General features: G+C 38.5%; 1 protein-coding gene across 3 annotated transcripts in view; it reads right to left on the bottom strand.

Annotated features, from left to right (window-relative positions):
- Positions 1 to 14,888, bottom strand: part of mpped2a (metallophosphoesterase domain containing 2a) — a 68,524-nt gene that overhangs the window by 30,634 nt on the left and 23,002 nt on the right. For all 3 annotated transcript variants that reach the window (XM_028015164.1, XM_028015165.1, XM_028015166.1), the window contains exon 4: positions 6,556 to 6,781. In XM_028015164.1, coding sequence (XP_027870965.1) covers positions 6,556 to 6,781 — 226 coding nt within the window. The remainder of the gene's footprint in view (positions 1 to 6,555; positions 6,782 to 14,888) is intronic.

The raw sequence follows: 14,888 nt of genomic DNA, 5'->3' as shown, positions 1-14,888 counted from the left end.
TACTCATGCAAATGCTAAATGTGCAGTTCCTGCTGATTTGTGACGTTACATTCCGGGGGTTTTTGAAACGACTCGTTTTCTAGACACAAAAAACAGACAAACTATAAAACATTTTCATTACTTTTGTACTTACTTACTTTTCTTAGATAACGAGATTTTATGACCCCAACTCAACATTTACACTCGCATGTGAAAATGTCCGCAAACAGACGCACAATCATACATCTTTGAACAGCAGAATTGGAGCCTCCTGCACAACCAACAAGAATGCAGGAAGTGGCTTCTGAATGGCAAGCCAACAACAGCAGTCTTTTCCAGCAGCCATTGTACGGCACATACAATGGCCGTACAAAACCAGCTGACAAACCGTGCTGGAGCACCGCTGGGGTTGCTAGGTAACGGTGCATTGCCCATCGAATGTGATGTTATATTCAGAAGGTTTTCCAGACACCATAAAACTTGAACTTGCAAAAAAACAAATGGCTGGGTGTTCTTTTTTTTTTTAATTCCTAGAGTTGTTTTTAGAAGCGGGAGAAACCTAGATGTAAGTACAAAAAGGTGCAATATGTAAATTCTGCATAATAATTCCCTTTTTGAAGAAAATAAAGGGACGTTTATCCAAACGTGAAGCTACACCTTCTCCCATCCATCATGCATATCTTTGTCGTTCACATGATTAGTTCAGGGCTCGTTTTGCTGCCTTTCCATTCAAATGTTTTAATGCAAAAACTGAAAGAGTGCAAGAAAGCATGTAGGTGGAAAGCCATCTGTTGGCAGAACGCAGACAAAGTGTTCATATAGAGCAGACAGGGAGGAGAGCGGAGGAAAATAAACTGTTTAGGACTCTGCCCCCTCATAATGAAAACACTGCAATAAGTACGCCTATACTCCACCATCATTACTGTGTATGGCTGTCACTCAAACACACACACGCACACCCCCCCCCACACACACACTGAGCTGACCTTTCCAGTAAAAAAATGAATGCATAAAACTAAAATTTGCAAATGACAAATCTGCATTTCGACCCTCCGGGTTTCCCCTGAGGTGGGTTTCAGAGAGTCAAATGAGGGCACTTTGTTTTAATGTGCAGCCCCTGGGAGGCACGCACACACACACACACACACACACACACACCCACACACACACACGTTAGCTTACAAGCTTACAAGATTTAAATTTCAACTAGACCAGAGATTTCTGTAAAGGGAAAAAAAAGGCATTCCAGTTCCTTTTCAGAGAACGGAGGAAGAAAGCAATGATAGAGAGCTGGAGGAAGAGAGGAGAGGGGAGGAACCCCCCTGTGGCACGCCGAGACGAATGGAGGAAGACTGTGAGGACGAAGGAAGGGGAGCAGAGGGAGCTGCAACAGTTTAACCTTCGACCAGGGAGTTAGCTTCTGGAATCATAAAGCAGGTCAGCTTTTACACAAACGAGTCTGAACTACGTTCTGAATCTGCCAGCAGAGCTTAGCACAGAAAACCAACAAGATCTCTACCCTGTATAAGATTTTCAAATTAGTCGCTAGATAATTATAAATACATTTTTTGTTTTTAGTAAGTGAAATATTGCCAAGCTGATGGCATGATATTTCCTGTGTTATCCAGTTTTCACTCAAATCGTTAATCTTTAAACAGTTATGAGGCGAAACCTGAAACTGCTGCTGCGCAAGTTACTCAGCAGGTTGTTGCCACTAAACTAACTTAACAGGCTAAGAGACGTCGAGCGTTCCTAGCCTTTCCTCTTTTCTGTACAAAATAATTCTTAGATAATGAGATTTTACGTCCGATCTCTCCCAACTCAACATTTACACTCGCACGTGAAAATGCCTGAAAACAGATGCACAATTATACATACATACATCTTTGAATAGAAGTAGTAGAGCCTCCTGCACAACCAACAAGAATGCACCAAGTGGTTTCTGAATGGTGAGTAAATAAAACACTTGTCTTTTGCAGCAGCCATTAAACAGTGCATACAGCTGTAAAACCAGCTGACCAAAAGTGCTGGAGTTCCACTTGGGTTGCAAGATAACAGGCTCGCCTCGACCGGGGTTGCTAGGTAACGGCACAGTGCCCAATAAATGTGACGTTACATTCGGAAGGTTTTTGAAACGGACAATTTTATAAAACACCAAAAAACATGAACATCCAAGATGTCATTAAAAACTAAACTGATTCTTGGAAATCAGTCCAACATTTTAGATTTGAGGAGCAGAGAGAAACAGAAATACCTCCAAATAAACCTGAAACTGCTTCGTTTTCCAAAAGACCTTCAGCTCCTCTTGACGAGATTTGACAGACAAGGTGCAGGAGTGTGTTCATCCCTCCGCAGCGCGAGTGTGTGTGGGAGTGTGTGAGCAGAAGGGGAGGAGGGTCAGGCATTCGGCCTGTTAAGCATCTGTCATTAAACAGTGTAAGTTGTGTGTCTTTCATGGTACACTGCTTTCACTCCATCAGCTCTCACTGTTTTCCGCAACCAGGTCAGTGCACAAGTTCAGACAAAAAGGTTCAAACCAGCAACTTATCCTCTGAATCTGGATCTAAATCCTAAACATTCCCACATATTTAGTTACGTTTCACCTGATGAGGAAATAAAACAGTGAAGCTGAAACAAGTTAGTTTTTTCTCTCCAAATTTAGCTTTTAAATGCAAGGATTTGGTGCATAATTTTTTGGTTTTGCCTCACAACAATTAAAAGATTTGTCAAAAATACTTTGAATCAATATTTACTTAGTAAATTATCTAAATCATCATTTAGTTCTTATTCAGGAAAAAAACACACAAGGAGAAACCGATGTGAAGTTTTTCATTATTTTGTCAACTAACGGTCTATTGTAGCTTTTCTGCAAATTCTCACTCCTAATTTTAAAAATCCTTGAATATTTGAATAAACCATCAGAGCCTCACGTTTGGCTTATTGTTCTTTTTTACTCCAACTAACATAAAAAAATCATTCAACACAACAACTATTTACACTTTAAATGTAAATATTTTCCACTCACAACCCAATGAAAGCAATTTAGGGTCTAATAAAAAAAAAACTTTAAATAAGAAACAATAATTTTTTTGTTTTAAATTTTGCATATTCAAATCAAAAATGTCTAGAGACTTAATATGAACCTGCTGCATTTCTACAACCGCTAAGAAAAACTATAAAAACAATTCTGACTACTTCAGTGGTAAAAAGTTATAACTTAGTTTGTATTTCTGCAGATTTCTTTACATTAATGTGTAAAAGCAGAGAATATAGCTGCAGCATTAAGCTAGTGATGAGGCTAATAACATGAAACTGCCAGTGCAGCAGTGGCCCATTTACACCAACTCTAAAAATAGGTGGCAGTCCAGCCAAAACATTATGACCAGCTGGTTAATTTTAAAAGGACTCCACCAGGGTGTTAGCAACTGAGACAAAAAAATGAGGATTAATTGTAATCTATATCGCAATTTAAATATTTTCCATAAATATGATGCATCTGCATGAAATGATGAATCCTAATAACTGGCACAGGAGTGAGAATTTATTTCATACATGCTGCATTGATTTCTTTTTGTCTTGCACACATGTTTGTAACCGATTCCAACAGAAACATTTGAGCCAAAAAATCTTTTAGAGCCGAAATGGGGCCGTGTTTTTAACTTGTTACAGCCAAAGAAAAGCCACAACGATGGCATTAGAACGCAATCAGTGCCTGTCGGCTGATTTATTCAGGCGGGACTGCAACATAACCCATCCTGAAATGTTCTCATTTGGAGTTAAAAGCAAACTGCAGTCATAAGCAAAAGGCCAAATTTCCTACACACACCTAAGGCCATCCATCATGACGGTCGCGGACTAAATGCCACCTAGTTTTTCATGACTCAGAGCAGATCTGTGATTAGAGGAGAGCCGGAAACGCAGCAGCAGAGTGGATCGCTGCAGCGTTTATCCAACAGCTGGAAAAAAAATTAACTCAAACATTTTCAAGCACTTTCAAGGGAAGTTTTCAAACTTTTCCAGCACCAACATTTTGGAGATAAAACATCACAAATTCAGTAAAATAAAGACAATTATATCATGTTATTTTATTTATATCATTAATGTCTTGTGAAAATATTCTCCATCAGCAACAACGTAATTTTAAATATAACAAAATTTTATATTTTGAAATGTCTCACACTCACATGCCAACACACACACACACACACACACACAGATCTGTCAAAACACTAATCTAACAAAAAAACTAAAAACAAATTCAGATTCAAAAATACTTCACTGATCCCAAAGGTAAATTAAATGTTGCTAAACTCATTACTTCAGATTCTGCAAAGCGTTATTGTAGATGGATGTTGGCAGGAAAGACCTCCTGTAGCAGTCTGTGTTACAGTGAATCTGAAGAAGCCTCTGACTGAAGATACTCATAACTTAAGAGAATCACAAACCAATAAGTCATTAGTTGCATTTCCAATGACGATATAATAGAGCAAATTGGAATCATAAAAATAAATGTTCTTAATGGAAACATAAATTTTGATTTTAATATGTTTTTGTGCTAAAATGAGGTTTTTCAGCTGTATCGAAATTAGTATATTTCGCAAAACTGCAATGGAAACACTTTTTCGCATCACCAGCCGCAGCTGGATGTTACTGCTGGAGAAAAAGATTAAGGCCACGGCAGGAAGTGGCTGCTTGATTTATAATGACATATCGTGTGAACCAACTTATTCACATTTTTATTGCGATTCTTATTTAACGGAAACCCCACAATGGCGAAATTGTGTTTTTTTGATTTATAGTGACAGGCAGTGTAGGATTTTAATCAAACATTTGATTGCACTTTATTACAAACACGCAGACTTTCCAAATTGAAATTCAGGAATTTAGAACGCTGCATCTGCTGGTTGCTGGAAACCCCACCACTGGAGGTCACGGAGGGGTCACGGAGGGGGCTAAGTGAGACCTCACCCTGGACAGGCGGGCCGGGGTTCAGGCGGCGCTGGCATATGGGTGTGAAGGAGGCGGGGGAGCGGCCAAGCTGTCCACTCTGCTTCTCCTGAGACGCCCAGCTGTCACAACAGACACTTACCAGCCCTCACACTAAACACCCACAGGGGAGACGGGGGGCATGAAGGGGTATCGGGGGAGGGAGTAGCATCCTTCCTGTTTCAACCAGAAGCAGAGGAACTGTACGCTCTTCCTCCTGTGCTGGCCCTCCTCCCTACCAACTCTGAAGCCGGGGCGCTAACTTGCTAATTATAGCCGCTAAAGGATGAAGGTCTGACCCAGATTCTTATTTTAGGTCCAGAGTGCAGCGAGAGCAGAGAGAACCGACCCAAATCAAGGCCGATCGAAGCTTATTATTTACAAGAATTACTTTATCACTGCAAAACACTAAACCCTACTAAGTATTTGTGTGAATATCTTAAAGGGGCAGCATTATGTGTTTTCCAGGCACAATCAAGTAACTATGTTACTAGGCCTGTCATATTAACGATAAATGAAGTTACTGCAATAAATGATAATATTGTTGTTTGAGACCAGGTGCTTTGAACAGCTGAATTTCTCAAAAATGCATGAAAGAATTAAGGCAACACTTCAGGTATGTTTTTGATGAGGGAACAACATTATGACATGATGTAAAGTTAAAATAAGTTGATTTTACATAGTAATAAGCCCCTTTAGTAAGCTTCATATAAAACAAAACTAACTACAGAACTGTCAGTCTTAGAAAAGCAGACGTTGAGCCTCCTGTGCAACCAACAACAATGCAGCAAGTGGTTTCTGGATGGTAAGTCAACAAAACACTTGTCTTGTCCAGCAGCCATTGTACAGCACATAGAGTAGTAAAACTAAACGTGCTGGAGGTCAGCTTGGGTTGCTAGGCAACGGGACAGTGTTACTCAGCATTTAGAAAGTTTTTGAAACGGCTCATTTTCACCAAAAACATTAACTTATTGCTAAAAAACTAAATTGTTGTTTTTAGAAACAGCTAAGACCCAAATGGAAGCATAAAAATGAACAAAATTTTGAATTTGCATAATAGGTCCCCTCTAAATTTCCATTAAGAAGAATTCTGTAGACCAAACAAAATTAAAATAGCCTGATTTTGATCAACTTTAAATATTTATTGTCATAAGGAAGCCTCGTTTTGTAATGTAGACATTTTTAACTCACAAAATGAAAAACCAACAGTTGTTTGCCTTCAAAAAAGCAACCAACATCTCCCAGGAGTGTTTTCTTTCTCCACCAAACCATTCCCTCCACAGTGACAAAGAGTCCCAGTACCACTCGTATCACTTAACCTCGTGTCAAAACACAGAAGTAACACAAGCACAGGGAGCAGGTGAAGGTCCTGAGCTCATAAAAAAATGTGCAAGCTGGGAGTAACACCCTGCGCACAGGACAGGCCCTTTACTGGAGGGGTACAGCCGTTTCTGCAGAGCTAGAGCTGGAAACCGGCCAGGTAGAGACAGGAGAAAACACACCTTCACCTCAGAGATCCACAGAGCAACACGGCAGGGACACGACTCAGCGGTTTGGATTAAGGGATAAAAAGCAGGAGTTGGCTCTTACCACGGCGTCCCGTATATCCGGAATCCCTTTATGGTGACGTCCGAGTCCTGCAGGTACACACAGTTTGTGAGGAGCGACTGGACATTGTCAAAATCCTCCGGTTTGAGTTTGGAGACTGAAGGGAATCTGTAGTAATCCTGCTTGACCAGCTCTGCCATAAAGTCCTTATCGAAGGTCAGTTCGTGGTTCCCGGCGATCACCACTTTGAACTCGTACGGAAGGCCACCTGGAACAGACGAGAGCCGACAAATTGGTAAAAAAAAAAAACAACAACAACATAAATCAAAAAAGGTTCTTTGTAACAGTCTGTGTAAAATTAGTTCAAATTAGATTTGGTCCAGTTGTATGCAGAATAATGTTTCCCCTTCCCAACATGTTGCTGATTAAAGGTGACCTATTATGCTTCCTTGAACAGGTTAGAACAGGGGTGGGCAATCCTGGTCCTCGAGGGCCGGTGTCCTGCAACTCTTGCAAGTCTCCCTGGTCCAACACACTTGAATCCAGCAGCTGAATCACCTCCCAAGTGCAGTCAGGTTCTCCAGAGTCCTGCTAATGACCTCATTATTTGACTCAGGTGTGTTGAAGTGGAGATGCATCTAAAAGTTGCAGGAGTCCGGCCCTCGAGGCCTGGAGTTGCCCACCCCTGGGTTAGAAGTTGAAAACATCTTTATGAATTTTTTTTTTGCACAAAATCATTCGTGGGTAATGACATTTTAGTCTGGTGAGCTCCTTCCAGAATGAGCTGTTTTAAGGCATTCTGTCACTTTAAATCCAAATAAGCTGCTTTTGGTCATGCCCCCCACCTCCCCCAACTCAATGTTTAGACTCGCACGTGAAAATGGCTGCAAACAGATTCGCAATTATACAACCATACTTCCTTGAAAAGCAAAAGTGGAGCCTCCTGCTCAACCAACCAAAACCAGCAAGTGGTTTCTGAATGACAAGTCATCAACAAAACACCTTTTCCAGCAGCCATTGTACATATTGTAAATTTATGATCACTACAAGTCAGCTTGTAGCAAATTCCTAGCTGACTAAATGTGCTGGAGCTCAGCTTGGGTTGCTAGGTAACAGGCTTGGCTTTGGTTGCTAGGTAACTGAATGTGACTTAACAATCAGAAGGTTTTTAAAACACCAAAAACCATGAACTTACAAAACAAATGGCTGGATTGTTTTCTTTAATGCTTGGTTGCTTTTTAGAAGCAATTGAGGCCCAAATAAAAATATAAAAATGTGCAAAAAGTAAATTATTTGCAAAATAGGTTCCCTTCAATATCAGTCAGTTGGCTGAGGGAAGGAAATTCCCTTCAGTGATTCCCTTTATTTAAAAAAATGTAGAAGTTTCAGTTTGTGAAAAATTTGAAACTTCATGGCTTTGAAACTTCAAGAATAATTATAATCATAACCATTATAACCTAGAGCTCTAGAATATACAGTACAGACCAAAAGTTTGGACACACCTTCTAATTCAATGGGTTTTCTTTATTTTCATGACTATTTATAAGGCAAGAAATCCCTCTTATTAACCTGACAGGGCAGGTTGACCTATGAAGTGAAAACCATTTCAGGTGACGACCTCTTGAAGCTCATCAAGAAAATGCAGAGTGTGTGCAAAGCAGTAATCACAGCAAAATGTTGCTACTTTGAAGAAGCTAGAATATAAGGCGTATTTTCAGTTGTTTTACACTTTTTGTTTAGTGCATATTTCCACATGTGTTATTCATAGTTTTGATGCCTTCAGTGTGAATCTACAATGTCATGAAAATAAAGGAAACTCATTGGATTAAAAGGTGTGTCCAAACATTTGGTCTGCACTATATATATTGTAAATTTATGATCACTACAAGTCAGCTTGTAGCAAATTCCTAGTAGCTTGTTTCAGTAGCTGGATAATCTGGTTATTATTTGGAGATTTGCTATAAACCCAAAACAGACAGTAAAACTTATTTATCAGACCTCATTCATCCGATCCCGTCTTTTCCTGTGAAATGTAATTTCAAATTGTGGAAAATTCACCTGCTGGCAGATTTTTTTCATCAAGTGTAACAGGTCCAATGATACTTGACAAACTATTGGCTGGCATCTGCAAAGCAGCCAATCCAGAAGCGGCAATCCTTTTCCTTTACTGTGATTGGCTGAAACCCCATGACTTCAGGCAAAGAAGACCATAGAGCAGGGGTCTCAAACTCCAGACCTCGAGGGCCACTGTCCTGCAGTTTTTAGATGTGCCACAGGTACAAAACACTGGAGTGAAATGACTTAATGACCTCCTCCTTGTGTAGATCAGTTTTCCAGAGCCTTAATGACCTAATTAGTCTGTTCAGGTGTGGCGCAGCAGAGGCACTTCTAAAAGTTGCAGGACTGCGGCCTTTAAGGACTGGAGTTTGAGACCCCCCCTGTTTTAGATGCTAGATTCTCCAGTAGTGTTATCTTAGACAGTTTCCTCTGTCAACTTAAGTAGCTCACTTTTTTTAAACTTTCTTTAGCATCTTATTTTAGCGGTTATCATGGCTAGCATTCCGAAAGCATCCGTATCCACCCGTATTTCCTAGAGAAAGTAGATTCTTACAGTAGCAAAAAGTTTCTAACAGGCAGCTAACATTTTTGGACATAGAATATAGATCGACTGACAGAAATTAGCAGTTCTCTTTTTAGCCTTCCTGTTATCTGCTTGACACTCTGTTCTCTCTCATTCCTCACTTCAGAATGATGTGATAATTTCTCAACTACAAATAACACATTTTAGCATTCTATAACAAATATATAGCTCTTCACTGTTTCTAAACCTGCCCTGCATTTTGAATTATCAGGGATATTAGAATGGATTTTAAATTTTAATACATTATAAGACCGATTGTAGATACCATAAATAAGCATAAACCTGATGTATAGAAAAAAAATGCTTTGAATTATCAAAATGTGCAGCTTTTATTTGCACATTAACACAGACACATTTTCTAAAGCATACAGAGATCTGTAAAAAGTCTGTGTATTTTCCACCTGGTGAGCCAGTTTTTACAGAAACACACGTTTGTCCAAATATTTTTCACCTGCTGCTCTCCCCTCGTCCCTCAGCAGCTCCCTGTATACCTAACCCGGAGCACAGATCACGACTGAAACGAAAGCCAGATAATTGGAGAGAAAAATACCTTCAATTCAGACAGTGAAAGAGGTTACAACCACAGCCGACGGTTCAGCTTGACCCCAACAGGCCACCGTCCATCGCTGTAGCTGTCAGGCAACAGGAAGAAAGCATGAACCCGAATCTGAACTAAATAGAAAAGAACATCTATTACAACTCTCATCCCCTCATCTTTCAACTTCTGCTCTGCCCTTTTCTCGCTCCTCTGTCAAGGTGATTTGTCCCGGTTCCCCTCTATCAGGAAACCGACTCACTGCTTTATTCCACCTGACTGAGCACTCAACCAAAGGTTCTGGCCTTCATCACCTTCCCATCACTCCCAGTTTCTCTTTTACCGCTCCAAGCTTCTCTTTTTACTGGCTGTATCAGGGCAAATCAGAGCCGTAAATTATGTTGAGCAATGAGAGAAAAACAGGAATTGCAGAGCAACCCGAGGTATCGCAGCGGGTGATAGGGTTATGGCAATATTAGATGACTCTGCTAGTTAATAATTCAACATTTTTCACACAACAAAGATCGCAAGTTGTTTTTTGTGTAACCCAACAGCTACAATACTCTCTCACAGTGCTTGGCTCAAATAATAAATAAAGAGCCGAAACATCCAGAAAAAAGATAAAAACTTATATCACCATTGCAGAGTTCAAACTAAATATATTTATGGTTCCTTGAACAAGTTAGGACAGGTTTACGGACTATAAAAATTATGTTCATTACAATATCTTTGCACAAATTATTTCTAGGTAACGAGATTTCAGTCTGGTCAGCTCAGAATGAGCTGTTTTAGGGCGTCTTGTCACTTTAAATCCAAATAAGCTGCTGGCCACGCCCCCAACTCAACATTTAAACTCGTACGTGAAAATGGCTGCAAAGAGATGCACAATTACACAACCACACATCTTTGAGAAGCATAAGAGGAGCCTCCAGCACAACCAACAAGAATGCAGCAAGTGGTTCCTGGAAGACAACAACAAAACTTTCGTCTTTTCCAGCAGCCATTGTACATACAGTTTACATGCAGCGATAAAACCAGCTGACCAAACAAGCTGGAGCTCCACCTGGGTTGCTAGGTAACAGGGAAGGAGTTGCGAGGTGAAGTTAGATTCCGAAGGTTTTTGAAACGGCTCATTTTCCAGACCCCAAAAAACACACTGGTGGGTTTTTTTTTTGGTTTTTTTTTAAGCGTTTGGGTTGTTTTTAGAAGCAGTTGAAACCCAAATGGAAGCATAAAAACATCCAAAATATGAGTTTTAACAACTTTCCTAACTAGGATTGAATTGGAATGAAACTAACAGACTTTGAATCTGATCCCACAGTTTAACGAGCCACCAGAGAGCGAGCTGAAGCTCTCCCCATCCACCATGTCTCTGTGCACAGCCTGCCAGCTGGCTGAAAAAGGGGCTTTCACACTTTCCTCTTCCTTACAAGGAAAAACAAATTCAGGTTTTTGGAAATATGTTCAGTCACAAGAAACATCTAAAGCGGCAATTAAAGGAACTCCACAGATCACTTTTAAAACTCCAGATGGTGACTTATGAACAGCGTTTCTGTTATGCATCAATCAGCTACTTACTCCCTGAGGAGAATAAGATACAACATGAAAGATACTTAAATTTTGCTACAGCTTAATACAAATCTGTGTTTAGGTCTATGTATCAAAGTGAAATTATATGATATAGATTAGAGTCTAAATGGAATAATGTTTTGATATTTTAGCTGCGGTAGGAATAAATCTTTATTTTTATTTAAATAAATGTATTTACATTTTTGGTTTATATTTTCGTATAAATACATTTTTCTAGAATAAAACCAGTTTGTCCTGTTGCGATAAGCTTCCAAAATTTGATTTAGCATAATTTTAATATCATTTTACTTTTTTAATTGTGTCCTAATGAGAATACTGTGTTTGAGTCAGTTTTGATCTTTTTTATGTTTTTTTAAGTATTGCGCACAGAGCCATTCTGAATCGTTATGTTTATATTTACTGTGTTGATGTAAAATTTCCTGTCTGCCAAAAAGCTGACTCACCTCAATGTAGCTAAAATTACCTAATGGTATAAATTAGCTGATTATTTAGGTTTGGCATAACAATCGAAACAAACCGACTAAATGGCAACATAAAAAACACTTTGGCAAGAGGAAACTCATGAAATGAGCCACCATACTTTAGAGCAATTTTTAAAAAGGTATACATTTACATTTTTATGGATTTCTAAACAAGCAGAAGACACACAAAGTGCTCCTTTTCATTGCTGTAAAAAATTAGTTTTGCTTTTTATGAGCAGTTTCAAGCTTTACATTTGCAACAATTAAAACGATCTTTAAAAACAAGCAGGAAACTGGTTCTGGTACCGTCGAACAATAAAATACTACGTTTTGCATGTAGGCAGGTGATTTAATATGAAGCCTGGTTTCAAACAAAACAGAAGACACTGTTCTAAGATTAAGTTATTTACATATTTTCTGATTATTTTGTATTAAAATCCACCCACAGAGTCAAGTTTGACTGGCAGGAAGATATTTATTTCATAATTTGCTGCTTTGCTCCTTTGTGCCATATGGCTGTGGTCAGTAATAACAAAAGGTTATGATGAAAGCCAAGAGGGCAAATTGAATAAAATGCTCAATAAAGAGTCCAATAAAACCTAAATGTTGAGTAAAAACTGAATTGATTTACCATGACATGTGAACAAAAACAGAGGAGAGCGCGCCGCTTTATTCTGCAGGTGGTCAAATTGAACAAAAAATCCCAGAAAAAGAGAAATAATTCCACATAAAAACACACGGGGTCAATAAATATCAGATCCAGCACATACAAGTTCGCTGGGAATGAAAGTCTAACGGCTCCCCGGTCTACGGGTTTCATTTCTGCTCCTCTAAATTAGTTCTTGTTGCATCTGAGGATCATAAATTCCAGTTAAATGAAAACGCAGAGCCACAACACACTAACTGAATCAGATGGCCATTTCCACACCAACGTACACACACACGAGCCAAAGCTGCATCATTTCCTCTGCCACCACCATCTCCATCATTCCACTGGGAATTTCTACGAATCTTTATCACTGCCTCAGAGTTTGGATGGAGTGATGCACCTGCAAAGTGCAACACAAAAGAAAAAGAGGAAAAACTCTGCAGAGCATGAACTTGTAAAATGTTTTGTCACATTGAGAGCAAAAAGACATCTGAGCATTTAAAAAGTTTTATTGTCAGCGCAAACCTAAAAATACTCTGAGTTAAAAAAGATTGACATATTCTATTTGACGTTAAAGAAGTGACAATCTCAGAAAATTAATCTGTCGTCTCTCCTCACACATCTTCAGATTAATCCTGGAGGAAATGTGACAAAAACAAATCAAATAAGGGGTTTAAATTTAGATCATAAGCAGGGAAAAAAAAAACACTCCATTAAGGTGTCAAAAACCTGGACCTGGAGTTAATTTTCTACTTTAGCAAAAACAAGCCAAATTTACATCAAATCTGAAGCTGTAAAACAAATTTAAGCCAGAAAAAAAATAAACTCAGGCTGTAACGATGCAAAAAGGCTTTTGTTTTAACGCAACATCACAGAGATAAAAGAGATACGTCGGTTAGAGAATGAAACCAGATCAGAGCCAGAGCTGTATTATCAGATAAGCCGGGTCACAGGAAGCTTACTCCTGCACATCGATCTCCGATGATCTCCTCCGAGAGGCCGAGCGGGAGTCAATCCTTCAGACAAACGGACCGCAGGAGCACAAGCGCTACAGAAACACTTCACATCTACAAACCCAACGCCAGAACACTGAGCCTTTTCAGGTACTTCACTGGAAATTCCTCTTTTCTGCAGAAAATCCTAGAGATTTGGGTAAATACTGCGAGACTCAAAAGATTTTTACTGGACTACAAAATAAAATATCAAATTTCTGGTTTTTATCCTTTTTTCTCACTTTCTTTTCAAAAAGTGTTTTTTATTTCTGAGTTAACGATAGGACAATCGTTCAGTTGTTTAATAATGAGAAAATAGTGATAATATAAGCGGAATAAAGACAGAGGAACGTGGTAAAATTACAAGAAGTCGCTTTAATGAGAAGAAAGCTTCAAGTTATCAAGACCTTAAATTCATGCTGATGTGTTTAAAGATAAAATATTTCCTTACTTGTAAAACTGATAAGATGCTCAACATTCATCATTTTAATTTGTTGTTACTTTTTATGTAGGAGTTCTTTGGAAATAACCAATTTATTCTCATAATATTCTGACTTTAATCTAATATTCTGACTTTATTCTTGTAATACTGTGAATTTAAGGTCATGAGATAACAAGAATATTCTTCTAATGTGATTTTATTTAAAATATTATGACTTTATTCTTGTTACATTATGATTTTCTTGTTATTAAAAAAAATAAAAAGTCTTAGCCTTCACATCACTGGCTTCTTTTCCTACCCAAATAAAAGTATTTAATGTAGGGAGTGGTTTTATGGGTTTAAATACATGTAGAGAGAAAGGCATACATTTTATTAAATTACATCAAATTTCAGCAAAAATAGCACTAAACAAAAATCTTAAATTCAAATTTTTTATATTCTTCACCTTTTTTTTCTGGAGTTTGAATGGGCCACTCTAAAATCCACCTTTTCATTCTCCTTGAATATTTCTGTGAAGTGTTTTGGTTTGGCAATAAAACCCACCAGTTAGATGTGTGTTTCAGACACTTTAGTTTGCTGGTTTCGCCCGTTTTAAAGATCTGGATGTGAATACCTGGAAATCTCAGAATCAAACTCTGCCCTCCTGTCTGGTCCGAATGTTTTCTGTATTCATCAGAAATGAAAGAAAGCAGCCTGTAGTTTCAGAGGAAACTCTGGTCTTCTGTGCCCCACTGCACCCATCATTCAGTTCCTGAAGGACTAAAATATTTAACTTCTGCAAGAATTTAAAATGTCAACAGGAATACAAAATATTTAACTCAATCTTTGGAGTCAGAATAATACAACAGTGTATTAGGGCCACTGTAGATAGGAGAAAAGCTGCAGTAAATTTGCACAAAAAAAAAATCATCGGAATTTTGAGATTGATCTCAGGATTTTTTTAATTTTCTCTAGAAATGTTCTGAGATCAAACATTTTAATTTTTTCTAGCAAATTTTAAATTTTTTAAACTCAGAAATGTCCCCATTCTTTTCTAGAAAATTTCTGAAATTAATCTCAAAATCT

This window comes from Xiphophorus couchianus, chromosome 4 (genome assembly GCF_001444195.1).
Source record: "Xiphophorus couchianus chromosome 4, X_couchianus-1.0, whole genome shotgun sequence".
NCBI classification, from domain to species: Eukaryota; Metazoa; Chordata; class Actinopteri; order Cyprinodontiformes; family Poeciliidae; genus Xiphophorus; species Xiphophorus couchianus.
Note: the sequence above shows the minus strand (reverse complement) of the source record. Positions and strands in the feature narration are given on the sequence as shown.